The sequence below is a fragment of the Syngnathus scovelli genome, chromosome 21, assembly GCF_024217435.2.
Source record: "Syngnathus scovelli strain Florida chromosome 21, RoL_Ssco_1.2, whole genome shotgun sequence".
NCBI lineage: Eukaryota > Metazoa > Chordata > Actinopteri > Syngnathiformes > Syngnathidae > Syngnathus > Syngnathus scovelli.
This window is the reverse complement of record NC_090867.1, coordinates 3,697,348-3,724,276: the sequence shown is the minus strand read 5'-3', so window position 1 is coordinate 3,724,276 and position 26,929 is coordinate 3,697,348. Positions and strand designations below refer to the sequence as shown.

The following is a 26,929-nucleotide window of genomic DNA, read 5'->3' as shown; positions in this document are numbered from 1 at the left end:
TGAATAATTCCAGTCAGGCTATTAATAAATTAGGAGGAGTTTGATATGGACAATTAGTTTGAGGGGATTCCTGCCACGGGTCAAAACCGACGGCAAGCATAAAAAGCTTTGTCTCCTTTAAGCGTAACAGTATTTGTTGTGTCCAAATGATTTGGAGAGGGGCCGCTCCTCCTCTTGTGTTGCTATTTGTCATCAATGTGCCAGGAAGGGAAAAAAAAAAAAACGTTAAGAGTGCGATGAATCGCCAGCGCCTGACTGCCGAATAGAAAGAGATTATTGTGTTGATTTAAGAACATTGTGTCGTGTTGGTGTGTGTTTTGCCCCGCAGGAAAACGACATCAATTTCGCAAGGCTGATTCTTGAGTCTATAGACATTGGCTGCACCAGAACCTCTGGGTGGCAAAAAATAAATAAAACAAATAGTAAAACTAGATCTCATTTAACACGTCTGTGTTTTGCCCAGCACACCTGTTGTTGTTTTTTGTTGTTGAATGCGAGATGTTTTTTTTTTTTTCGTTCGCAGGTGAGAAGGTGACCATGTTCCCCGTGCTGGACATCGACCAGAACCACATTGTGGACACAAACGGAGCTGGAGACGCCTTTGTCGGAGGTACGCTGGAATTTGTTTTATAAATACGGTGTGTTAAGTACATTCTTTACTTGTCAGGGTTCCTGTCGGAGCTGGTCCAGGAGCATCCCCTGGAGGAGTGCATCCGAGCGGGACACTACGCCGCCAACGTCATCATCCGCCGAGTGGGCTGCACCTTCCCGGAGAAGCCCGACTTTCACTAGACAAATACGCTCGTGCATGCGTGCGTGAGCTTCGGGATTTTATGTACGTACGTCGTTTTTATTTTCTACTCACAGTAAGCATCCTGGGAGCAAGCGCTAATAAATGTCCATCCAATGGTACTTTTGAGTCAAACTCTTGAGTGTACGCAAAACTCCCAAGTAGAACCGCATCTGTTTAAATAAAATAAACCTCAAAAGCCGCTTCTTCCGCACAGATGAGTCCTGAAAAGATGCGGGGGAGGGTGTTGGGAGGGAGGAAGGAAGCGGGAAGTGGGGGGTGCGCATTTGTGATTGGGCAAGATGGCCACTCACATGGCAGCTGGCTCATTGGCCTCCTTCAAAATGACAGATGGCAAAAGACAAACACCGAAAAGGGAGGCAGACATGATCATGTCATGACAATGGAGGCACCTTTTTTCCTTCCTCTGCGCCGGTCTCACTTTCTCAGTTGAACTTCTTGCCTCGCTCCATTAACCCGAGCAGTGGAGCCATTGCAGTTCTTACGCTCAATGTGCTACCAAAATGTGGGGCACCCTCTCAAAAAAAGTTGCGCAAATGTGGTATTTTCATTCATTTCAATGGGGAAAGTTGATTTGATTTACAAATGATGTGCATTATCAACTTGGAGACTGGCTGTGAGACCCTCAGCAGATGGGCACCAGTGTTTGTGTGGTAGTTGGCATGGACATGCTCGTCCATTTGGAATGATGATGGAGGAGCTGCCGGGGCCCCTGGCTTGACATTGATGGGGAAACCCGGCAGCCCCCTTCTTTTCTTTGAGTCTGTCCACCTGCCCCCCACTGGTGGCAGTCGCACGTCGGATTTGCGGCTAATTAACTGCTCGCACATTCAACGACGTTTCCGTGGCAAACCCTGGCCGACCAACGCTGAAAAGAAAAAATGTTGCAGGCCAACTCGTAGTCTCCTCCTGGATACAATGTATGTGGAAACAAATAATTGTCATAATGTATTTATTTATTTGGTTAAGTCAGCCACAGCAGATTTGTTTTCTCCGCATGGTTCTCAGTTTTTATATAGCTTTTCTCTCTTTTTTTTTTTATTTTTTTTACGTATTTTCCTTGAGGACCATACTCTCCACTTGAATAATATGTATTTCAAGAAAAGCAAAACAAAATCCGGTTCCTGATCTGATTTGAATAATTTCTCAATATTTGTTTTTGATTGTGATACTTGAAGAGACAAGTTTTTTTAGGTGGTGTAAAACGTTTTAGGAAGCACTGCTCCCGTGTTCAAATATTGGAAGAAAGTCAGCATCTTGTTCATGTCACATCCGACTTGTGCATTTGCATTCAATGGATTGTGCAGGTGAGTGCCTACAGTGTAATATTATATGTGAACCACTCCAGTGAAGAAAAAGGAAGGAGGGAGGAAGAGGAGGAGGGGGTGGTGGTGGAGGAGGAGGAGGAGAGGGAGGGTACCATTTTGTCACAGGCTGCTATGTAGATTAACCTTTCAATTAGTTATCATCTGCTCTCCACGCAGCGAGCTCTGCATCTCGGATTACGTCTTCTTCAGCCTCTTTTTGTCATCACGTCGTCATCGTGTAGACGAGAAGACTCTGGAAAACTTGGAGGAGGTAAAAACATGTCGCCGCGTCTTCTATGCATGCAACTCTGCACTATTTTGGCTGCAGGGATGATTTGCGAGTTTAATGGCGATAAAACACTGTTCGTGCGTGCATTGCGCAACATGCGCCGTGTGGGACGTTCATGTCATCGCCGAAAGATCGGAGAACCCCACAGGCCGTGCGTTTTTGAAACCGCTTAATGGGGCGTTTATGGGGAATTATCGAGGGAATTAACGGCGGGGAAAGAATAAAAAGGTAGGTGGAGGTGCTGCCGCTGGTGCTGGCGGTAGTCGCCTCCACGACAAGCCTTCACGCGTTTTTATTTGAACCCGATCGTCCCTGCGGAGTCGTTAAACGCGCCTCCTAGGATCGCTGTACCACTTTTTTATCGGCGTTTACGCCATGCAAGATCCCCGTAATGCATCATTTAAGAGCGTAAAAAATGAACGAGCCACTTTGAAGCGTTTCCAGGAGGAATGCGTCGTTAAGGTGGAACGGCGTCGTGATGTTATTTGATGAACATATTCGGCTCGTGAGGTCGTAACACGGTGTCAAATGGCAATGGTTCCACTCGGTGTCCTCGCAAGAGGGAACTTAATAAAACAAATACGTGAATAAAAGCGTTTTTCCGGCTTTTTTCGCAAAGTGGTGCTCAGCCACCTTAAGAGGGCGGGTCGAGTGCCCGTCAAATGACAGCTCAGCTAGCCAATGGCACCGGCCGACTTGTGAAAATTGACAGGCGCCTTATCAAACCACCGATCGGATATGCTCCGTTCCCGGCCAATAAAGAAGTTGTTAGGGGAGGGCACATTAGTGTCGGAGAGCTTTAATGAGACTCCATTGGATTGTAATCAGCGTCATGTCGGATTCGCCGTAAACTACAACAGTGGAACAAAATGGCGACTGTTTAGGTGACGACTCTTTTTAAGCCTGGCATTTTATGCAGGGGAGTCGCTGCGTTTTTTTGTTCTTTTTTTATGTTATTGTCCATATCGGACTCACTTGGAGCGCAAGGTTTGTTACTCGCTGACTTGTGTTTTGTTGAGGGCTTTGCTCGTCAGCTGTCAAGGGAGCGAGCATCGATTGTGCGACTGGCGTTGTGCAATTTGTTTTGACGGCCATTGAGCTGTCAAAACAGGTAAAAACAAAGTGGCGTGAGGGGCAGCTTCAAGCCCCGAGGACCACCTTGTCGTCGTCCTTTCGGTTCGGTGGTAGGACGTCTGTGACAACGTTGGTGCGGTAGTTTATGCCCGTGGAGTGTGTCGCGTTCGTGGATATGTCACCCAAAAAAAAAAAAGCCAAACTTGGAGACTTTTTTAGTCTTCCCAAAACGCAAAGTTTCCGTCTAAACATGATGAAGTTACCCCAGATTTAGAATTTAGTAGCATACTGCTATTAAAGCTCCTACATTGATTCTTCTGCAACGATGTTTTACAAGTTTTGTTTGGAGAGTGAAATGTCCCAATAAATTGTTTATAACTTTACAAAGCACCACTTTCTTAATGTTGCAAGCCAGTGCAACGTTGTGCACAATTTGAACACTATGCACAGCTCTTATAAGATACTAGCTCTTATCTGATTGAAAATTGGTGTCATACTGGATTTACGATTGTTTCTCAGTAACTGCAATAACCCTTCTGGGTCAATTTGACTCGAGAGTATGTGGAAAGAAATTGCAACATTCATTACTAACCATTTGTCTTTGTCTCGTTTATAGGCTAGTTCCAAGTGCACATTACCACTGATTTTTTTTTTTTTTCCTGGCAGATTTTGGGACATCATCAAGGCTGGTTGTGGAATTTATCACTGACCGTTTTTCCCCTCCATTGTCGGTTCTTTTAACAATACGGATTTGACAAGCCAATTTGGACGGTGCTGTGGAACATAACTTTTTTTTTTTTTGACCTCGCCAAAGGATGTGGATGTACCCGTTGGCGCTTGGCAGCAGACAGGATTCCGCATGGATAACGTTTTTGTGAGTCTCCCGGTCCAACCATGGTGAAACTCGCCAACCCTCTGTTCACGGAGTGGATTCTGGAGGCCATACAGAAAATCAAGAGGCAGAAGCAGCGGCCCTCGGAGGAGAGGATTTCCCACGCGGTGGGGACATCGCATGGACTGGACCGCAAGACGGTCCTGGAGCAGTTGGAATTAAGCGTTCGCGATGGCTCTATCCTCAAGGTTACCAACAAGGGGAGCGCCTCGTACAAGGACCCGGCGAGTACCGGGTCCATCCCGCCTCCCGCCTCGCCCATCCCGTCAAAGGAATCTATATGGAGTTCTGGCGAACTCCGCCACCTGGATTGGAATAAGATCCTGCGCAGGGCCATCGAGGGCTTGGACGACACGCACGGCTCCTCGCTCAAGAACATCGAGAGGTACCTGAGGAACCAGGAGGACCTCGCCGAGGCGGCCGACAACCCGGCCTTCCGCCAGCGCTTGCGGCTGGCGGCCAAGCGCTCGGTCAACAGCGGCAGGCTGTTCAAAGATGGCCCGCGGTACCAGCTCGGAGGGACCCCCAGGTGTCCCATGGCCAGGCATTCGCCGTTGATGTCAGCGGCGCTGCTACCCCATGAGCGGGAGCAGGTAAACTTGAATTAAAAGAGCGAAATAAAATTAGGACGAAAATGCAACTAACCTAAATCAAATTGTCGTTGCCTTAACTTGACCCAACGCTTAATTTGCTTGGTAGTTGCCGATCTCCGTCGTATGAGAGAGTGCAACTAGCCAGGAAGTCGTGCGGTGCGGCGCTTGTGTGGTCGCCACTTTGTCGGCTTCCCACAGGTTACATAAGCCCAGCCAAAGTGACCCAGAAAGGATGTGGTCGGCCGCCTTGCGCTGAATTATATATCATTTGGGGATGGCTGACAACTAATGTGCCTCAAAGAGGCTATGGTGAGACACAATATTCTTTAGACAATTCCAAGCAACACAGAGGGAGATGTGCAAGGTTGAGTCTTTTCCCACGTCGAGCGTTTCCACGCTGTGTAAATTGAATTTAGCCCCAAGGGGCACGAAAGGATTGTCCCAAATTCCTGCAGGCTGCATTGTTTTCCCCGTATTTAGCGCCTCGGGGGTGGTCGGCGACACGCGGTGGCGCGAGGCTGTCGGCCGCCGCCAGCTTGGCACTTTTAACACGTCTGACGAGATCACCTTCGATGACGACTCGCCGTCGGACACCAAAGAGCTGAGCAAACTCGAGGAGGGCTGTTGCACGCATCACTAGTTGAAAAGCTACTGTGCAACTTCTTAGCACAGTAGGGGGCAAAAAATACACACCTCTCATTGCACATACCGCGTTTAATAATGAAATATACTTTTTTTTTTTTTTTTAAATCAGACTTGTAGCATTCGCGATAGCTGCAGCTGTTGGTCAGTGTGGTGATGAGTGTGAAAGGTTTTTTTTCTGTCTTTTTCGAGATGAGTGGCGGCGTGGAGGTTATGTGCACGTATAGAGAGCACCGCCTCGTTCCTCGCCAGTTTCGCAGTGAATAATCAAGAAGTGACACCTCCAGTTCTGCAACCACATCTCTGACTGTCTGTGGTTAGGGCCCTCTGCGTCTAAAAAGAAAAAAAAAATGTTAAAATAACTAAGATGGGTCTCACGTCTGTTTTCTATTTGGCACCTTTTTTGCTTAATTTTTTGGTGTTATGTGTTGAGGAAAACAGGTACGCCGCCGCCACTGCTGGAAAAGAGCACTGTTGGCTCACCGTTTAAAAGAGTCTGAAGAGACTGTGCCAGGAACAAAGGCGAGGAATTGGATTTTTTTTCCCCTCCCAACCCCCTCACTGTGTTATGCAACCACTTGAGCTCTCTTTCCACCACCGGCAGCAGCAGCGGTGGCGTTGTAATGGCGCGAGCCCCACCCCCTCGCTCAGGACAGCCTGCTCTTTTCATGCGCCGTCATTTCCTGTCATGCACTTAATTTAGACTGCCCCGAGAAAATCATCAGCGCCGTATTCTCCTTTTGCTTTATGTGCCCTGCCGTTAGCAGGAATTAAGTCGTGTTCCCGGATGACATGATGAGATCGCGGGGAAGATGATACGCTGTCTAAAATGTTCTTGGATCCAGACTTGTTGTCTTGAGTCCAAAAATCCGGAGCGCTTTCGGGGTGTTTCTATGTTTGTCGGCATTTACGCCTGCGCAATAAGTAAGTTGTCTCCCAAGGGCAGTCTCCACCGCTGCCTGCCTTAAAGCGCAGATGGAAATGCTCCTAAAGATTCTTTGTGCTCGGATTAGGTCACACGTAAAAGATTTTTCTTTTTTTACAGCACCAGCAAGGGAGAAGGAAAAACGTAGCAGACGCTAATTCAGAGCAGAGCGATTTGCAAATGAAGCCGGTTTAAAGCCCGATTCCGAGTCGGCCATTGGCTGCTCGCTGTCGTGACCTCTCGGCACATGTCGTGTTTGGAGCACAAATCAATGCAAGTCTTTGTAGTCGCTGCTTTCTGTTCCTCGTTAAGATGACGTACATCTTGTTTTTATTAGCCTTGGATGGTACTGTGGATTTTTTTTTGTTTTAGGATGGGGGCTTGGACGGGGCAAAGACCATCATTTATAAAGCATGGCAACCAAGAATGGCCAAGAGCAAAAAAACATCTTTGTCTGTTCCAATCAAAAGATCTTTATCAGCAGCCCGCGCTTAACTTTAATTCCAGTCCTGTTTCCGATCAAACGCGTCCTTTATTTTTTTTTTAAATTCCTACAGAAGAGCAAAGATAAACATAATCCCTTTCAAAGGAACTGTATCTCAAGGAGACAAATCAACTCCAACTCCGCGTGACACTTTTTGCACATGAAGAAGCAATAAGTTATGTAAAAGTATGTATGTCAAGATGACTAAAAGAAGCCAAAACGTCTTCATGTGCCGCACAAGTGTCAGATGATTTGAGTACATTCTGTCACCATTACGCTGATATTAGCTGCTTCCCAGCTGCAAAGAGCTTTTAACAACATTCTAATTGCCATTTGCAAGCCCCCACAAAAAAAAACATTTCAAATTTGTTTCACATCACATTAAGAAGAAAGAATGATGAGCAAAACACACAATTGCAATCACCCCCCCCCCCCAAAAAAGTGCTGATTACAACACAAAAGCAAAGTGATCCTATTGTGTTTTACGCATCTGAAAATGATTTCATAATGACAAAGACGTGATTGTGCCTCTTCTGTAAATAGCGTCGATCAACTCAACAGCCGTGTTGTCACTTGTATTGTCGGCAAGGTGACGGAAATTGACTTTTGTGCCACTGAGGGACATCCTCAAGGTGCGAACGAGCGAGCCATTTGATTCCCCGTCAGCCTCCCGCGTAGGAGCCCGCTGTCAAATATTGACTAGGCCGACTGGAAAATAGAGTCATCATTGATGCCGGAGTAAACAGCCCGAGTACCCCGCCCCAACCCGCATCTAATTGACACGAAGAGCAAAGCAGCATCCGTCTGTAGGTCAGGAGGCGGAGCCAAACCAATGTGATGGCATTTTCAGTCCCGTCATTTTTAAACATGGGGGGGGAATCCCTTTCAGATCCGCACGGCCGGTTGGATTTCAAGTTGACATCCGAATGCCACTGTCAAAAAAAAATTTTAGTCTGTGTCAAAGTGTTGCTATTCTACCAAACTTGAACACTTCATCCGTTTTGTGTTTCCTCTCAGCTGCGGGTGGACCCCATCCCGATCTGCAGTTTCTGTCTTGGCACAAAAGAGTCCAACCGAGACAAACGTCCGGAGGAGCTGCTGTCCTGCGCCGACTGCGGGAGCAGCGGTAAGTCAATCAACGTCTCTCATAAGTCATCTCTTTTGATTGACCGTTTTTCTTTTTCTGACATTTTTGCGCTTGCTGGCGTGGGAGACGCAATTACTTTAACTGCCGCGAGCGATCGTTGCCGGTGTGACATTTTTACAGCGTAAATAGCGTGGAGGTGCTTTTCATTAAGTGTACACAAACGGCGGCTTTACAAGCATGACGCGGGGCTTTTTGACTTTCACGCATCGACTTCTGTTAGATACCAGCGCCGCTGCGCTTTCTGCCTCATTAGGATCAAATTATCTGCAATTAGCCACTCGGATGTGTTGATCAGACTGCGTTCGGAGCAGGAGGGGGAAAAAAATTAAGACACACCGCGCACGCCGCTGATGCCAGTTTTTGGCGCCGGGCGTGTTAATATTTAAACAGGTTGCGGTGGCAACATTGATTAAAAGGTCTCGGCCGTTTGCCTTTTTCAATTGCTCCTCCAGGACATCCCTCGTGTCTCAAGTTCTCCCCCGAGTTGACCTCCCGAGTGAAACGATTACGGTGGCAGTGCATCGAATGCAAAACGTGCAGTTCCTGCCGAATCCAAGGGAGAAATGCGGTAAGTTGCCCAAACACCTTCTCTGCCAAAAAATCATTGTTGTTGGACAAATTCACTAAGTCATTGTTTCATTTAATTACGCAGCAAATCATTTGATAGTGCAGAGGGACTTGAGGAAAATAGATTTGCTTGCTTGATTTCCTACACGGTGCCTGCGAAGGCCAAGTCAGTTTCCCATTTGGCCTCTCGAAACGTTCTTGTTGTCAAGTGTCGAAATAACAGCCCTTTGTGAGAATACGCAAACAAAGGCAAGCGAGGTGTTTTTAGAGTAACGCTGTCACCTGGTGGCCATTTTTAGCCACCCGCCGCTCACTCATCATCATTTTCTCCTCCTCTCATTTCCACCAAACGGTTGGTTGCCTTGCCTTGCAGCACTTTGAAGGCGTCGGTGACACGTGTGGGCTCTTCCTACAGGACCAGATGCTCTTCTGCGATTGGTGCGACCGGGGCTTCCACATGGAGTGCTGTGAGCCGCCCGTGTCCGCAATGCCCAAAGGTGAGGCTTCGCCGTGCCTGTCAATCCAGTCTCGGAAGTCCGTTTAGGTGGACGCTCAGAACGAAGCCGTTGCTGAGTGTGCCTGTGTGTTTGGATGTCCTCCAGGAACGTGGCAGTGCCAGGTCTGCAGGCCCAAGGAGAACACAAAGAAACTGCTGCACAGAAAAGCCGACGAGATCAAACGGCGATACGCCAAGCCCGTCGCCGCGTGGCCCACCAACAAGCTCACGCAACAAACGTATGTACGCCCGAACTGGCTCGTCGGCACAGCTGCGTTTGCGAAGTGCTTTCTCAAGTGTGCCGTTTGCCTGTAGGTGTCCGAGCAGTGGTGACGGTTCCACGGCGGCACTCGGAGGAAGAGGCTCGCCCGGTAGGGGTGCCAAGTTTAGCGCGCGCACCTCATCCCGTCATGGCGCATCTGCCAAGGACGCCGGAGTTCCAGACACCATCCCGACTCCCACCTCCCCCTTCACCGCCGCCGTCGTCACTCCCCTCCTCACGCCCTCCTTCGCCACGCCACCTGCGCTCGGCGTTAACAAGAAAACCAAAGGGCTCATCGACGGGCTTTCCAAATTCTTCACCCCTTCCCCCGCGGGGCGTCGCTCGCGCGCCGCAGCCGGCGACTCGCCCGCCAGCAAACGCTTAGGCCCGACGGGCGACGTGGCCGCAGCGGTCGCCCCGCCGCTCGGCCCGCCGCTCGCTGCACCGGTCGCCGCCGGTCACCAGATGGCCGCCCCGACGTCACCGGGATTTAGCCCGCCCTCGCAGGTGTCGGCCGGCTCCACGTCGGCAAACTCGCCCCAGAGCTCTTCCAGCCAGTCGAGCGTTCCCTCCCTGGGAAGCCTCTGCAGTAGCAGCCAGCTGAAGGGACTGTTTGACGGACTCTCGCACATTTACGCCACACAGGGACAGTCGCGGCAAAAGCGGCTGGCGTGCTACGCGCCGCCCAAACGCGCGCCGCAAAGGCGGGACTCTCCCCACGCGTCCCAGTGCCGCAGAAAGAACGAGTTTAGCCGAAAGCGGCTCGGCGCCACGTCCGCCGGGTCGGGCCGACCCGGAGGACACGCCTTTAAGTCGCTGGGCCATTTCAAGCGCAACCCCTTCCTTAAAAAGCACAGGACGCTAGGCAGGCTGAGGTATAAAGTGAGCCCCCCGAAGGGAGCCCCCCCCTCGCCAGACTTGACAGAGGCGAGAGTTAAGCCAGAGAGTAATCATGGTAAGCAAGGCCCTCCAAAAGCCTCCACACTTTGTAAAGCTGCTTCTTGACTTTCTGTTCAACGCTTGCAATCATGGTTTATCTTCCCGACCAACCGAGCGGCGCCGATACGGCGCTCCCCCCCCCCCCCCCAACCCCCCCCGCGGACTCATCTCCTGCCTAATTTGAATGATTTTCTTAACTTGGCTGCGGAGTTGACGTGGCTTCCATCCTTCATGGCGCATGGCCCACTAACCCTCCTCCCTGCCTCCCTCTTTCCCTCCTTCCTCTGTCCTTGACACACCCCATTGTCACGTCCGGGCCGCCGTCATCACATCTCATCCGCAACCTCGCCTCACGCACTGACTCAGAAGTCATGATGACTGTAAGCCACTGTGGCTGAGTCACCCTCCTCGCAGCAGAATCTTTAAATGCTACAAAGTAGCCCAAATAGCGTTCTCCTAAATTTGACATCCTGCCTGCATGGCTCATCGGCGTCCATTCCCGCGCTGCCTTCACTGCCTCTGCTTGTCAATTCGCTGGCTCTCGGAGGATGACTAAGCACACCCAAGCCGTTATGCAATTAGAGTGATTTAGTTTCACTTCATTCCATGAGGGATTTCTCCCCCCTCGTACATAAACATGCAAAGATGATGCATTAGCAACATTTCCTCCCGAGACACCCGAGCTGCACGGCGGCTTACCAGCGCATTTGCATGGAAGGCAGCGAGGAGATGATTCACCATTTGCTCCTTGTGCCGCTCGCTATCTGATAGGCCACCATGGGGAGCTGCGGGCGAGACAGGAAGCCCGCTCTGCCTCAGTGGCGGCCATGTCCGGAGCGCACGTGACCCACGAGGACGCGCAGACCTTCGCCAGCGTCCGACACGTCGCCACGCAGGTGACCGGGACTGCTTTTACTTTTCGCTCAACAAAAATCGACTCATACTTTATTTGTGACTTTGTTTTTCTCTCGTGGCTTTTTGTCCAACAGAGGACAGGATGTCAAATGAATGCGGACGCCACGCGACGCCCGGCCGTTATCGAATTTGGCAAGTACGAAGTGCAAACCTGGTATTCGTCACCGTACCCGCCTGAATATTCCAGGTATTTCCCAAACGCCGCCCCCGTCCGCTGCTTCCTTTTGGCCGCGGAAACGGCAGCTTTCCTCCTCGTGTCTTTTGCTAGATTACAAAAGCTTTACCTGTGCGAGTTCTGTCTGAAGTACATGAGAAGCAAAAGCATCCTCCAGAGGCACGCAAACAAGTGCGGCTGGTTCCACCCGCCGGCCAACGAGATCTACCGAAAGGACTGCCTCTCCGTCTTTGAGGTGAGCCTGGCCTTGTCGACAGTGGAGCAAAACGCAAAACCGACTCTCTGCTGTCCTCCCCGCTCAGGTTGACGGAAATGTCAGCAAGCTGTTCTGCCAAAACCTCTGCCTGTTAGCCAAGCTCTTCCTGGATCACAAGACCTTGTATTACGACGTGGAGCCCTTCCTCTTCTACATCCTCACCAAGAACGACCACAAGGGATGTCATTTGGTGGGCTACTTTTCCAAGGTAAGCAAAAATCTGGAAGGAAAAAAAAAAAAAAGCCAAGTGAAGTAAATTCTCTGACACGCTGGATCCCTTTCCTGGCAGGAAAAGCTTTGCCAGCAGAAGTACAACGTCTCCTGCATTATGATCATGCCTCAGTACCAGCGGCAAGGATTCGGACGCTTCCTTATTGATTTCAGTGAGTTCCTTTTCATTTATTTTGTCCACTCTAGAGGGATAAAATAGCCACATATTTTGTGCCCACCACATTTAGGTTTGAGCGTAGTGGACGAGTCGGTTGCCAGAAGAGAATTTCCACATCTGCTTTGTTCAAGCACGGCGGATAATGGCACATTTGATTTCCTGTTCACTTTGGGGAGCCATTGAGACACACTGTGATATTGAGAGCGCGGCGGTAACAAAGACGGCAGGATTAAGGGAGATTGAAGGCATCTGAATTGGCAGCTTTTATTGGAAGATGTAGCCGTGGAGCTGTTTAGATGAACAGATTTTTCCTCTTGATAGGAACGGAGCGAAGGGACCTTGTTAAGAATGGCCCTTTCTTTACAAAGGAGACAGATTCTGGCAAATGCACTTTTTAGTCTTTGCATCCTCATTGCTTCTCTTTGAAGTGAAATTAATTCCTTCTTTCTTAGGTTACCTTCTCACCAGGCAAGAAGGACAAGCGGGCTCCCCTGAGAAGCCGCTGTCAGATCTGGGTCGCTTATCCTACCTGGCATATTGGAAAAGTGTCCTCCTGGAGTATCTTTATCGGCGGCCGGATAAACACGTCAGCGTCAAAGGCATAAGCAGGGCCACGGGGATGTGTCCGCACGACATCGCTGCCACTCTGCAGCACCTGGGCATGATTGACAGACGGGGCGGACGGTGAGTTTTCTCACTCTCGTCTTTGTGCAGCTGGTGTCGGGCGTTTTTGTAATTTAATAATTTTGTTGTCTGCGATTCAGGGTGGTGCTGATCCGAAAAGAAGGACTGATCCACGGCCACGTGGAGAGGCTGCGGGCCGCCCCGCGTCGCCACCAGGTGGACCCCGATGCCCTGCGCTGGTCGCGCTCCGCCTCGCTCAGCGCCGTCCTGTCTGAGGAGGAGCGGGAGGCGGAGATGGATGTAGGTTCCCCCTCAGACGGCGCCTGCGTGAAGTGAACATTTGCATGATGAGCTGCCGAGTTCAAACGGAGGCCAGAAGCAGGCGGCGCGCCCGCTCACTCGCTCGCTGTCAACATTGCTGTAAATCACTTGGGCGCCTTTGACGGCGCTCTTTAGATGATGTTGCAGGCAGGCATTCATTCATTTGCCACTCATTTTCAGGCTGAGCGTCTGAAGGAGCAGGCCAGCTGCTGGCTGAAAGAGGAGCGAGGGAGCCTCGCCGCCGCCCCTCCCGCCCGCAGGCAGACGCTCACCAAGATGCACTGCAAGGTGCCCTACAGGACGTACGAGCGGCGCCACGCTCCGTCGTGGAGCCGACGCGCCCGGCCGCCGCCGAACCTCGGCCACCGCGACCGCCGGGAAGAAGCAGATGAAGACGTGGACTCGGATGGCTCGCCGTCCGTCCTCCCGGACAAACGAAAGGTGACTTGGATTGTTTGTTGTGGTCATGACACATCTCCTCCAGTTCTGGCCCAATGAGCCTCGTAAAACGTTCCCCCCTCATGTTTAGTTGGCGAGATGAAAGTTGGGATAAATATTCATGAATTCAGCCGAGGCTTTGGCGGAGCCCCGCTGTGATCCGGAGCCTCCCCGCACCACCTGCAGCTGTGGATAATAGTTTGTGTTCACTGCTGCTGATGTCGACTCTGATTTTATTCGTCAGAGGAGCAAGAGGGGGCGCAAGCGGAAAAGAATCAACAGCAGCGTCACAACCGAGACCATCTCCGAGACGACCGAGGTCCTGAACGAGCCCTTTGACAACTCTGACGACGAGGGTCCCGTGGCGCGGTTGGAACATGAAGAAGAGGAGGAGGAGCAGAGCAAGAGCCTGATAGCACCTGTGAAACGGCGGAGAGGTCGACCGAGGCTCAAGGACAAGCCGCAGCAAGATCTTCAACAATGGAACGAAGGTACGAGCGGCGATTAGCAACACACTGCGCTAGTGGTTAGCACGGGCCTCACGGGTTTGCATGATTTTGATCCGCAGATGCCGACGTCCCCCCCAAGAGACCCGGCAGACCTCGTCCCGTCAAGCGAAAGAAAGGCTGGCCCAAAGGAGTCAAACGAGGTCCTCCCAAGTGGCGCCTCAAGAACGAGCGCAAAATGGGCTTCAAGCTGAACCTTCTTTACACGCCGCCCGAAACACCCACCGAAGCGGAGCGACACCTCATCCAGGCCGAGGAGGAGCGGGGAGAAACCCACAGAGAGCTCCACGGCGGCAGGGCCTTGCCCGCTTTCGACTCCGAGCCCCCGAGCCCGGCCGAGCAACGCTCGCCCGTCAGCAGGTCTCCCGAGAACGAGGACAGCGACGATTCGCCGGAGCGCAGAGATGACGAGCGGCAAGATAGCGAGCACGAGTCGGACTCCCCGACCAAAGATGTGGATCGCAGCGCTGAAGTTGCCGCGTCGCCTGATAATCCCAATGAGGAGGACGAGGAGGAGGAGGTGATGGCCAGAACAGAGTTTGCGCTTAAAGACGAAAGCCAAGAGAATACAACGCAGCCTGAGAGCAGCCACCTCGGGGTGTCGCATGCTTCGAAGGAAACGCGTGAATGTTTTTTAGCTCCCGAACAAGACGATGGGGACGTTGAGTCAAGTCGGCAAGAAGATGACGCCAGCGTCGCCCCGGAATACAACCGGGATGCAGAGGCGCAAACCAAAGAAATGTCGCCGCTCCCTGCGGCCCAAGCGCCAGCTGTGGATTGTGAGTCAGAAGAGGAGAGCCCGCCCAGTCCTCCACAGGGGCACCCGCCGCCGCCTCCGCCCGCCAAAAGGCCACCCTTCAGTGCCGCACTCAGGGACGGCCCCCCGATCTGCACGGAGATAGACTCGGAGACGGCGCGAGCCGTTAGGTCGCTGACGAGGGAGAGCGAGCGCGACACGGCCTTCCAAGACTGCGTGGAGAGCCAGGACGCCCGCAGGAAGGCACCCAGCTATGCCGCCGTCACCCCTTTGGAAGACTGCCCGCAGTCGGAGCTCAGCAGCCCACTTTCCTCGGTGCACTCGCATCCCAGCCAGTCGGTGCGCTCCGTCAGCAGCCCGGCTGTGTCCATCCTGGAGGCGGGGGGCTACGCGCAGATCAGCCCCGACCACAGCGCCATCTCGGTGCCCTCCATCCATAACTTGGAGACCAGCCCCATGATGGACGTGCCGTCCGTGTCGGACCACTCGCAGCAGGTGGTGGACAGCGGCTTCAGCGACCTGGGCAGCATCGAGAGCACCACTGAGAACTACGAAAACCCCAGCAGCTACGACTCCACCATGGGGGGTAGCGTTTGCGGGGCCGGCCCCTCGCAGGGCGCCTGCCCCTACGGCGGCATGCCGCCCGCCGGGCTGGCCCAGAGCAGCTGCGCCATCAGCCAGCAAATCAACCCCGGTGCCTGCGGCATGCTTCCGCAGAACAGCCTGAGCTCTCCGCCTCACTGCAATGTCAAGTCGCCGCAGGGCTGCGTGGCGGCAGCGGCGACCGAGCGGCCCCCCAGCGCCGGCCAACGCGGCCCGCACGGCCAGCAGCACGCCAGGCACGGCCCCCACAATCAGCACAATCAACACAACCAGCATAGTCACCACCACAATCAGCACCTGCAGCACAATCAGCTCAGCCAGCACAATCAACACGCCGCCGCGCACAACTTCCACAATCAGCATGTCTCGCAGGACGCCGCCACCCAGTGCGCCATCCCCGCCAACTTTGCTGCCGCCGTGCAGCTGCCCGACATCCCCGAGTCGGGCAACCCCAACTTGGCCCTCTACGAGCGGATCAACCACCAGGGCGAGTACGCCGGTGGCCACTACGTGCAGTCGTCGGGCCTCAGCCTGGCAAAGCTGCAGCAGTTCACCAACACCTTCATGGAGCACCCCCGCTCGCTGGCCTTCAACCACTCGCCCTCCCACCCCATCACGTCCTACGCCAACAGCCCCTCGCTTTCCGCGCAGCACTCCGGGCTGGTGTCCCTGTCGCAGAGCTCGCACCGCCATCCCAACCCCCAGGTGCAGGCGGCCATGACGCCACCGCCGCCGCCACCGGCCGTGATGCTCCAGCGCAATGTGGGCGCTCCGCCGGCGCAACGCATCCAGGCGCAGATGGCGGCCAAGAGTCACGGCTCGGCACGCTCCAAGTCGGCGCCGCTCTCGCACCATCACCACCCTCACCACCCCCACCACAACCACCACCACCAGCAGCACCAGCAGCAGCACCACCACCACCAGCAGCAGCAGATGTATGCGCGGCAGCCCCAGGGCGTGGCCATGCAGGCGCCGGCCCGCACGCTGGCGGCCATGCCGCGGGTCAACATGAGCGTTAACATCATGCCGGCGCCTGCCTACAACTCCATGAACATGGCGCCGCTCAACGCCATGAACGGCTACGGTATGAGCCAGCCCATGATGAACAGCGGCTACCACGGCAGCCACGCCGCCGCCGCCGCCGCCTACATGAACCAGTCGCCCCAGTACTCTATGCAGATGGGCATGATGGGAACGCAGCCATACGCCCAGCAGTCCGTGGCGGCGCCGCCGCACGGCAACATGATGTACAGTCCGGCCGGTCACCACGGCTACATGAACCCGGCCGTGTCCAAGCAATCGTTGAAAGGGCCTTTCATCAGGCGGTAACCTGCCGCCTCCCGGCTTTAGATGCACTGAGTTGGCCTTTGTTCTTCTTCGTCTTTGTGCAAAAATGAAGTGTTGGCCCTTCGGGTGACGTTTCAGGATGAACCCAAACTACACCCAACTTGACCCTCTAGAAACTTTTCAATAGAGGGACAACCCCACTCTAGAATGCAAATTTCAGAATTTTCTAAGGCGATTCTGCTCAGATTTTGGCTTTCTTGATTTATTAACATCATCCTGAGATTTCACCCCAAAGCACATATTCTTCATTTTTGTGACTGGTCTATATAAATATATGGATTTTTTTTCTTTCTTTGCTCTTTAAAGACAAAAACCAGCAGCAGCACTTGGAAAGAATGCAAATATTTTCATTCACGTGTTTAAAAAAAAAAAAAGTATTTTTGTTCCTCCAAGATGGGAAGCCTTACGACACGACACGGTGATGTTGAAGACGAAATGAAATTCTATTTAATTCGCGGCAGGTTCCGAGGCTCTGAGGTCAGCTTTCCTTCGCCGCGTAGCAGCCTCCCACGGAAACCATTTTTAATGTGCCTGCTCACGAGTGGAACCTGTTGAGTGTGTTAACTGTCCAACAGTGCGAAACACGCGCAAGACCGTTTAGTTTGTACCATAGTCGCGCCTTTGTACATTTAAATTATTGTACCTATTTTATTTTATTTTTTTGTAAAGTGGCAAACCTTAGCATGCTTGGGTCTCTCCTTTAGTGACAGTGCATTGAGTAGTACTGTACAAGTGTCGTGCTTAACAAATAGCAAGCCATTTTCAACATGCCGAGCCTTTTATTAGGTGAAAAATGAAATTCTATTTTGTTAATGCTCATAATGTAAAAAAAGGAAAAGAAGAAAACAAAACATGTCAAACTTTTAGCCTCGTTTTCAGTTGCGCTTTGAGAGGTTTTATTGCTCTACGTATGTATAATTCTCAAGTCTTTTTGTAACAACTCCTCCAGGCAGCTTTCTGTTTAATAAAGCAAGACGGATTTCTGTCCCCATACGTGAGCTTATCTCCCTCTTTGTACACTCCAGAATATGATATATCTAGAGCTATATATATGGAACAATAAAGAAGATATTACTTTCATTGATATTTTTCACAATGCCTTTTAACGCTTTCATTCTTTGCCAAAAGTTGCATGCAGAGCGACTGTGTGTGCTTTTGTCCACAGCTTACGAGAAGGTGTCTTTCCAGGTTTGACCTATAGGGCGGGGCAAGTCCCTTATTGCACTTTGTCAGCATGATGCATGCATTTTCCCCCCCTCTAATTCCAGTTTCTTTATTTTCTTTCAGGCAGCCAAGATGACACTGACCAGGATCCAAACTACGAGGCTGAAGGACAGAATCTCAGTTGTGGAGAAAAGTGGTCCAAAATAAAAAATGAGTTTCCGGAAGAGGTAATGATTGCTGCCTCAATCATCAATGTAGGAAAGATTTTATTGCAGCTATACAACGTAAAAACATTCTGCTGCAAAACCGAGTTAGTCGGTCAGTGGCTCAAATGTTGACAACGCTTATTTCGTCGCCCCTTGTAGATGTCGCCTGCACTCGGCCGACCCGGCGGGCGCTGTCCCGCCGCTCGTGCGCGAGCTGCGCGTCCAGTTGCCTCAGCTGCTTGAGGAAGCCCCAGTTGGGCAGGATCCTCCGGTGCCTCTTGACATGCTCGACGGCGGCCGCCAGCGTCACACCCTCGCCGATCATCAGGTAGGCCAGGAACAGCGCGGCCGAGCGACTCCTGCCCATCACGCAGTGCACCAGCACTTTATCTGCGGCCACACAAACACACCACCGGTGTTTCGGACACACGGCGCTCTGCTTTTCCCGTCGGACAGTCACTCTTACGTTGAAGGTCAGCCAGCGCCGTCTGGATAAAGTCGGTGGCGGTGAAAAAATACTGGCTGAGGTCAAACGAGGGCGTGTCGTAGGCCACCACCCCGTGGTAGACCAGATCCATGTCGCCATAGTAACCAGCGCCTGTATCCACGTTATTCCACGTGCCCTCGGCGGCATTCAGGATGTGCGTGATTCCCAGCTGCTTCAGCTTCAACTTGTCTTTTGCCGTCGCCCTGTCGCAGTCAAAATATGTTTTTCCACATTCTGCTTTTAACGCGTCTCAGAAATGGGATATTTCCAACTCACTCGTCACCGATGTAAACTCCAGGCCACACCTGGTTGTAGGGGATGTACGCCACGCAGCCCCGGTTGAGGATCTTGTCCAGCTCATAGCAGCTGGGTGTGACGTCATTGTGGTCGTCGTCGCTGTGCCGATCGCACATGCTTCCGCCCGCTTATGTGATGACGTCAAGAGTTGTCGTTTCGACCCCTCCGGTCGTCCTCGGTGGCTGCGAGTCACGGGAAAAGAGATGATTGTGTAACGCCGAGGATATTTTTAGAGGCTGCGATGATATGACTGACTTGAGCTGGAACGCTTCTACCTCCCACAAGGCGCCAATCTCCACTGCTGCACTTTGAAGAAACGCTTTACAATTTTTTTTCAACAACAGTTGAATCATTGTGAGCAACAATTTTAATTTTGAGAAAACATTGACTTAAAAACGTGTATCTGGACATAAACAAATTGTTCTGCTCTGTCTTCAAGTTCCCCCGGTGGCTTTGTGCCTGGCAGACTGCAGCTCGACGTCCAGCGCCCGCAGCTGCTCCAGGAAGCCGCGGTTGGGCGCGATGTTGCGCTTGACGCTGACTGCCGTGATGGCCTCCGCCAGCGTCATTCGCTCGTGGATCATCAGGTAGGCCAGCACCAACGTGGACGAGCGGCTCAGCCCCATGGCGCAGTGCACCAGCACTCGCCCTGCACATGCACGAACACAATTTATGCAACAGAAGAAGAAATAGGAAAACTGCGCTTTCAAAAGAAATACTCACCCGTGGGCGAACTCAAGGCGCTCCGGATGAAGTCGGCCGCCCGGGAAAAGAAAACGCTGAGGTCAAAGGTGACCATGTCGAAGGCTTCCACGCCGTGATACGCCACCTTGACGTCGCGGTAGAAGGCGGCGCCCGTATTGACGTTGAACTTCCCGTGGGCGGCATTCAGAACGTGGCTGATGCCGTGCGCCTTCAGGCTGCGCTTGTCTTTGGCGGCGTACCTGAAGCGACAGGAAAAGTTTCAGTCTATAGCGACGCACACTCCTCGACTGGTGATTCAGGACCGACTTACATGTCTCCTAAGAAGATCCTGGGCTGCACCTGGTCCATGTGGTTGTACTCGCTGCCCGTCTTGGTCCACATTAACCTCTGGAGTTGGGACGCCGGCAGGCTCTCGTATCTGGCAGACGCATCCGGGAGGCTGGCGAAGCTCCTCGGGTGGCTGGGCAAGTCTGAATGCGCCACTTTGCCTTTTTGTACACAATCTAGCACATGTATTTAAAAAAACAAAAACAAATACTTTTTGTTTTTCCTCTCAAATTTTGAAGTCTCCAAAAGTAAAGCCATTTTGCAGCCTGTCCCACATCCGAATGCATTACGGGGTAGTTAAAGTCAGTATTCAAGTGATGAGCCACTTACTTGTCTACTTGCGAGCCAGCCAGACAACATATGTAGGCCGTCCTCGGCTGTAATCTACCCAGCAACATTTTGGGCTATTTTAATGTCTCCTAAAATAATTCCGGTGTCATCTTCAAACTTAGCCCAGCCGGGAGCACTCGCACACAAAGACAGGATCAGATTCCAGCTTGCAAGTCTTTTTTTCTTTTTAAACACCAAACAAGTTAGCAGGAAAGAACACCATGTGTCACATTTTGAGGGTTCTGTTGTGTTTATACATATTGATCAAAATCTCAAGACAAGTTAATAAATGATTAGAATTTGCACTTAATGAGTCACTGTAACTCCGTGTAACATCTCCATGTAATAGTTATCCCTGGTAGCTTGTAGCTTTAGTTAAATAACAATGTATTATTGCAATAACATTGGTGGTAACGACACAAATAAACCAATATTCACATTTAGAAGCCATTGTGTGTGACTATTGTATTTGCTTGCGCTAAACTATTTCACAATTGTGAATATCCCCTCCCGGCTCCCGTATGACGTGTAAACAATGCGACATGTCACATGATTCCGCACGAGCACAGCGATGTTATTGTTAGGAAAAGCAACAAGACAGATAGTATGGTGCACCTTCCACTTGGCCGACCTTTGCAATTCCGACGTGCCACGACCGCCGGCCGGTGTCCTTCTGTTGAACTGAGCCCGGGTGAGCGAACCCCCAAATTCCAGCTAACGGCGCTAGCATCCACCTTGCTAGCCGCCTTTGCAAATGTACAGCTAGCTTCGGTCGCTCCTTTTCTACTTTTTAGCCTCCGTCGTTGAGAAATATTACCTTTGTCATTGCTTCTATTTGTTCGTGTCATTCATATTGTGGTTAAAGCCTCTTTGTTCGCCTTAATTGTGTGCACTTAGCAAGGCATCATTGGAATGCTAACTATTGACCGCAGTGGTAATGTTTCCAGCACGTCACCAATAATGTAATAACAAAACCTAAAATAGTACTGACGTCAACATTTTACATCTTGTTGCACTGAAATAATATTTCAGCAAGATCACACACTTAACCAATGAGCAATTACATTTATCGGTGTTACAATTATTATTTTTTCAACTTGGCAACCTTTTATTACAGTATTCTGTGCCTAACATTCTCGTTTTTTTGTTGTTACTAATTTTCATTTTCCAGCCTCGGACACCTGTGAAATGATCCCGCCAAGCGTCCGGCGCTGGACGCCCAAGCACGTGGCTGAGTGGCTGAAGGATGAGGGCTTCTGCGACTACGTGGACCTGCTGTGCCACAAGCACCGGCTGGACGGCAGCAGTCTGCTAGCCCTCAGCGAGTACGACCTGCGCTCGCCCCCGCTGAAGCTCAAAGTGCTGGGCGACATCAAGCGCCTCATGGCGTCCCTTCGCAAGCTCCAGAAGCAGAACTTGGACGCTTTGGAGGAGCTGGGCCTGCCCTTCGATGGCCACTCGCCCACCGGCTCGGGCGACTGGTTATGCAACGGCGAGCCGATGCAGGCCTGCGACGGCGCCGACACGGCACCCGTCGGCGAGGAGTACCAGAAGTACACTAACGGCAAGTACAAGCTGCAGACCCGGCGACTGGACCCCGAGTACTGGAAGACGGTGCTGAGCTCCGTCTACGTGGTCTTTGTGTTCGGGTTCACGTCCTTCGTCATGGTTATCGTGCACGAGAGGGTCCCCGACATGGCCACGTACCGGCCCCTCCCCGACATATTTCTTGACAGGTCGGTCGTTTGTATGCGTAAAACACACAGCACAATGGTAATTAAAATACTGTTGTGCCGCGACAACGCTGTTTTGTATAAACAGCTGGACAGGAAAAGAAATCAATGGGTTTGTTTTGTCCACAGCGTGCCTCGAATCCCGTGGGCCTTCGCCATGGCCGAGGCCTGCGGCGTCATCTTGTGTATCATCTGGCTGCTAGTTCTACTGTGGCACAAGCATAGGTACCGTTAACCAGCACTGACTGGAGAAGACCTTTACGTAGTATATCTTGTGTCTTGACTGAACACTAAAAACGGTCATGCTTCCGGGACACCGGAAAGTTTAACATCCATTTGCTTACTTGTTTGTCCTGCAGGTCAATTCTCCTCCGGCGCATGTGCAGCCTCATGGGGACGGTGTTCATGTTGCGCTGCATCACCATGTTCGTCACCTCCCTGTCCGTCCCGGGGCAGCACCTGCAGTGCTCCGGAAAGGTAACGTCGGTGCCGAGAGCGCGTCCGGAAGTTTAATTTGTCAGTAGACTGCGGTGATATCAGCGGTGTTGTCATGCAGATGTACGGCGACACGTGGGCCAAGCTGCGGCGGGCTGTGGCCATCTGGAGCGGCTTCGGCATGACGCTGACGGGCGTACACACTTGTGGCGACTACATGTTCAGCGGCCACACCGTCGTCATCACCTTGTTCAACTTCTTTGTCACAGAGTGTGAGTTGCACACCTTCATTTCTTCATCATATAGCCGTGTTTCAAATTTAAAATCCCTAAAGTCCAGTCACAGTGATTCCAAATGTGATGTGTTGGCTCCCTCTAGTGGTAACAAACGTAATTAAACATCAATCTATTTTTGGCTGCTTAAGTGCAGTGCTACCATTGCATCCGTCTAAAGGCGAACCGGTGTTTTTTGGGCAGACACCCCACGCAGCTGGCACTTCATCCACACGCTGTCATGGGTGCTCAACCTGTTCGGCATCTTCTTCATCTTAGCGGCGCACGAGCACTACTCCATCGACGTCTTCATCGCCTTCTACATCACCACGCGCCTCTTCCTGTACTATCATACGCTAGCCAACACACACGCCTACCAGCAGAGCCGCCGGGCACGCATCTGGTTCCCCATGTTCTCCTTCTTCGAGTGCAACGTCAACGGCCCCGTGCCCAACGAGTACTGCTGGCCCTTCTCGAAGCCCGCCGTCCTCAAATCCATCATCGGCTAGAGGAGGTCCGTCCGAGGGATTTTACACAGCCTGCCTTTGACTTCTGGGATTTGTTTGATCAAGATGAGAATCAGCCAAAATTGTCTTCAGTGTGATTCCAATTGCCAATGACTTTGCGCTTCGCTATATTCGTTTTTCCACTCAAGATTCTGCACACAGCATCTGAAAATGACTACATCGAAAATGGATTCAGAAACAAATCTCGGAATTAATGTAAATGTAAATGACTTTCATGTAAAATGTGTTTAAAAAAATGGATGCACAGAAAATTATAAATATTAGTATTTTGTGTTTTTGTGTATATTTTGAAATAACTACCTGTTGGTCCAGATATTTTGTTCTGATGGAGCCATCCGTGTTTCATGTGCTGCAGATTTCCCATTCCTGACATAGTATTTCTGCAAGAACAATGTTATTTAAGGGATATCTCTAAAATCCATGTTAACTTATTCAACTTTTTGTGTTTTTTGTACTCAAGCAGCAACATGCACACACCTCAGACTTATGTTTACTGTTGCTCAAAATTGTTTGTGTGTATGCGTGAGTGACACGGGCACTAGGCTTTTTTTCTCCTTGTTCTTAAGTTGTACTGATTGCCTTGTTGGAATATTTGTGTAACAATGTTACAAAAATAGCCACAGCCATGGTTTCACATAATATTTGCAATGTTAAATAGGACATAATGTGGAAAATTAATGTTTGCATAGCAATGTGAATCCTGCACACCCATTACGTGTGAAATATATCAAGTAAATGTCATCTGCCTGTGTCTGGAGAGTGTTCATGGGCAGTCAGTGACAAGTTTATTTTGGTGGCTTGGTGATGAAATGCTGAGTCGACCAAGAAATGCAACTTTACTTGATTAATCCACGAAGTTGTGCCAATAAATGGCAAGCTATGCCGTCAAATGTTATGTCGATAGAATATGCTGCAGACATGTAATATTATATATTATAATATTCGTAGATCTGATATTGAACACCATTACGGTTTTTGAAACCGATGAATGTGCAGTGTAACAGATTTTTGTTTTGTTTTGTTGTCTGGGTAGTTTACAAAAAAATGTCATCGTTGTTTTATGTTATTAAATTGAAAATATAAGATGTCGACCTTCTGCCACTGCGGTTACCATAGCAATTTAGAGCCTTCCGATATGCCTGTAGATACTTTTTGAGAAATAAGTAATTTTTATTTGATTGATTGAGATTCAAAATTACTTTCATATTTATACTTGTTGTACGGAACTAAACTGACACAAATAGGGGATTGAGAAGAGCTTATAAAAAACATTTCATCTTTTATTTTTAAACAGGCAGACTACAGACAACGTTAGGGGCTTTACACTGAGGTCAGCCGTGTCTCCACAGACACAATCGACCTGAACCGGCCGGCGGCACTTCTCCGACACTCAAAATTAAACATTACCACAACGTTGACAACAATAAAACAATCTACGGTAAGTTGAACAGTTGACAATAAACCTATTCGTTTATCTCCAAACGCTGTGATAAGTTCGTTAAAAAATACCGAGCGTCATATTTGCTAGCTAGAAAACGCCCTTAGCTAGCATACCTTCGACTGTACACCTGCTAACTCAACCAGTATTGACAGTTTTATAAAGCGCCACCTAAAAAACTTTGCCTTTAAGTGCCACCAGCGTACCCCAAATTAGCCTTAGAAGTAGTAAAACAATGTGTTAATAAAAAACGAGAACAGTTTGGTGTTGCTTGAACATTTACAGTGTTAATGTAGTCCCTGTTGCAATTCTCGTAATAATGTACGCAGGTCCGTAATCAGCAGGTACAATGGCAGTCCCTCCACCATATGCAGATCTGGGAAAGTCGGCAAAGGACATCTTCAACAAGGGATATGGTAATTGTGTTGTTTTTCTTCCTTTTCTCTTATTCAAACCCTCTTAACAAATGTCATTGCCATTGTGCTTGCAGGTTTTGGGCTGGTTAAGCTCGATTTCAAGACAAAGTCATCAAGTGGAGTGGTGAGTCGAGTATTTTGCTGGTAGTACCTACTATAACACATTGTGGGATAGGAACAATATGGACTGACTTCAGCGTGCATTCATTTCAGGAGTTCAAAACATCCGGCTCGTCCAATGTGGACACTAGCAAGGTGACGGGAGCCCTGGAGACCAAGTACAAGTGGGACGAATACGGACTGACCTTCACCGAGAAGTGGAGCACAGAGAACACGATTGGCATGGAAGTCTGCATTGAGGATAAGGTAGGTATCTGATAGATCTCAAGGTGCAAAATTTCTGGCTCGACATCACAATAACTAGTTTTCTTGTTTAGATCACCAAAGGCCTGAAATTGAATTTTGAAACCACGTTTTCACCAAATGCAGGGTATGTGCACTTATCGAATAAATGAAATGCTTCCCAAATACACAGCATAAAATGTAAGTGCTATTTCCCGCAGCAAGAAGAGTGGCAAAATCAAGGCTGCCTACAAGCGGGAGTACTTGCACGCCGGTGTGGATGTGGACCTGGACTTTGCCGGTCCCACCCTCCACGGCGCGGCGGTGGCCGGCTATGAAGGCTGGCTGGCCGGCTACCAGATGAGCTTTGACACGGCCAAGTCCAGGATGCTCCAGAGTAACTTTGCCGTCGGCTACAAGACGGGAGACTTCCAGCTACATACCAACGTGTACGTATGCACGCATGGGGGTGATAATTGTGTGTGGGTTTATGTGACAGGACTCAACTGAAAGGTGTATTGTGTTTCTCCAGAAACAACGGTTGTGAATTTGGAGGCTCCATTTACCAGAAGGTGAACGAGCAGCTGGAGACGGCTGTCAATTTGGCGTGGGCAGCGGGCAGCAACGGAACTCGTTTTGGGATCGCCGCCAAATACCAGATGGACTCCAGTTCCTCCATATCAGTCAGTCTCTTTAACCATCATTGCATCACTTGAAAAATCGTCATTTGGTTTGAATATGAAGATTTATATGTCAATAAGTATTTTGGTGACAGTGAATGATGAATTCATTTAGTATTTCAACTTTGTTAATGGTCTTCCTCTATCCAGGCCAAGGTGAACAACGCCAGCTTGGTTGGAATCGGATACAGTCAGACTCTTCGGCCCGGTGAGAAAATTCGTTCATATCTTGACTTTTAATTGCCACATTTTTCTTTCAAAAACGAGCCTTATAATGTTTTATGGTCGCAAGGTATGAAACTTGTGCTGTCTGCACTTGTGGATGGAAAAAACATCAACGCCGGCGGTCACAAACTGGGCCTGGGACTGGAATTGGAAGCATGAGGATCACCAAAGCGAGTGAAATAAGATGGAGAAAGAAAAAAAAAAAAGAATCTCCCCTCGCTATTCTCGAGCGCCGCTGAAACGTCCCCTGCTAGTCTCCTCTTAGTCGTAAGTCACAATGAATTCATACCGGTCACAAATGACTACCCAAACCTGCTACAATTTATCCAGAACACAAAAACGTGTGCCTGTTTGATCAGCAACAAAACAATATATAGTAATATCTACATAAACATAAAAAATGGGAGAGCCACAACTCATAAATTAAGAACACTTGCAATGCTTTAAGAGCCACAATCTTTTCCGTTTGATTCTATGTTGACAATCGGGTCAAGTGAGCAGTAGTGTACATCAGAGCTGTTATTTTTGCACACTAGTCTAGTCAACCTTTACCGATTAAAGCTCTTCCTCTTTTCTTGTATGTCTGA

At 50.3% G+C, this 26,929-nt stretch overlaps 6 protein-coding genes across 17 annotated transcripts in view; 4 read left to right on the top strand and 2 right to left on the bottom strand.

Moving 5' to 3' along the window:
* Positions 1-912, top strand: part of LOC125991377 (adenosine kinase) — a 32,475-nt gene extending 31,563 nt beyond the window's left edge. For all 5 annotated transcript variants that reach the window (XM_049759245.1, XM_049759243.1, XM_049759244.1 and 2 more), the window contains 2 exons: positions 524-610; positions 668-912. In XM_049759245.1, the coding sequence (XP_049615202.1) occupies positions 524-610; positions 668-792 (212 nt within the window). In that variant the 3' untranslated portion in view covers positions 793-912. The remainder of the gene's footprint in view (positions 1-523; positions 611-667) is intronic.
* Positions 913-2,221: 1,309 nt separating this feature from the next.
* kat6b (K(lysine) acetyltransferase 6B) lies at positions 2,222-17,751 on the top strand. 8 transcript variants are annotated; one of them, XM_049759217.1, is made up of 17 exons: positions 2,222-2,389; positions 4,148-4,966; positions 8,035-8,143; positions 8,617-8,732; positions 9,105-9,228; positions 9,334-9,466; positions 9,543-10,444; positions 11,200-11,324; positions 11,418-11,530; positions 11,612-11,753; positions 11,821-11,982; positions 12,064-12,157; positions 12,615-12,846; positions 12,927-13,086; positions 13,288-13,548; positions 13,790-14,036; positions 14,114-17,751. In XM_049759217.1, the coding sequence occupies exons 2-17, from the start codon at positions 4,376-4,378 to the stop codon at positions 16,738-16,740; spliced, it is 6,138 nt and encodes a 2,045-aa protein (XP_049615174.1). In that variant the 5' UTR covers positions 2,222-2,389; positions 4,148-4,375; the 3' UTR covers positions 16,741-17,751. The 8 variants fall into 8 exon arrangements, with proteins under 8 accessions (XP_049615174.1, XP_049615172.1, XP_049615175.1 ...); XM_049759215.2 differs by having other exon boundaries at positions 4,098-4,966; XM_049759218.2 differs by lacking the exon at positions 2,222-2,389 and adding an exon at positions 2,519-3,291.
* Positions 17,752-18,170: 419 nt separating this feature from the next.
* Positions 18,171-19,031, bottom strand: LOC125991383 (dual specificity phosphatase 29-like). The gene is made up of 3 exons (XM_049759258.1): positions 18,892-19,031; positions 18,595-18,818; positions 18,171-18,518 (listed from the first exon to the last, which is right to left on the bottom strand). The coding sequence occupies exons 1-3, from the start codon at positions 19,026-19,028 to the stop codon at positions 18,250-18,252; spliced, it is 630 nt and encodes a 209-aa protein (XP_049615215.1). The 5' UTR covers positions 19,029-19,031; the 3' UTR covers positions 18,171-18,249.
* Positions 19,032-19,261: 230 nt separating this feature from the next.
* On the bottom strand, positions 19,262-20,067 carry LOC125991385 (dual specificity protein phosphatase 13B-like). Its single transcript, XM_049759261.2, has 3 exons — positions 19,928-20,067; positions 19,636-19,856; positions 19,262-19,561 (listed from the first exon to the last, which is right to left on the bottom strand). Exons 1-3 carry the CDS (start codon positions 19,996-19,998, stop codon positions 19,347-19,349), a joined length of 507 nt encoding a protein of 168 aa, XP_049615218.2. The 5' UTR covers positions 19,999-20,067; the 3' UTR covers positions 19,262-19,346.
* A 753-nt stretch (positions 20,068-20,820) lies between these two features.
* LOC125991374 (sphingomyelin synthase-related protein 1) lies at positions 20,821-23,982 on the top strand. The gene is made up of 6 exons (XM_049759238.2): positions 20,821-20,965; positions 21,446-22,010; positions 22,137-22,232; positions 22,367-22,484; positions 22,564-22,714; positions 22,919-23,982. The coding sequence occupies exons 1-6, from the start codon at positions 20,824-20,826 to the stop codon at positions 23,221-23,223; spliced, it is 1,377 nt and encodes a 458-aa protein (XP_049615195.1). The 5' UTR covers positions 20,821-20,823; the 3' UTR covers positions 23,224-23,982.
* Positions 23,983-24,521: 539 nt separating this feature from the next.
* Positions 24,522-26,922, top strand: LOC125991380 (voltage-dependent anion-selective channel protein 2). Its single transcript, XM_049759255.1, has 9 exons — positions 24,522-24,679; positions 25,009-25,095; positions 25,170-25,219; positions 25,309-25,461; positions 25,533-25,585; positions 25,659-25,886; positions 25,970-26,120; positions 26,268-26,325; positions 26,410-26,922. Exons 2-9 carry the CDS (start codon positions 25,029-25,031, stop codon positions 26,499-26,501), a joined length of 852 nt encoding a protein of 283 aa, XP_049615212.1. The 5' UTR covers positions 24,522-24,679; positions 25,009-25,028; the 3' UTR covers positions 26,502-26,922.
* The last annotated feature ends 7 nt before the right edge of the window (positions 26,923-26,929 follow it).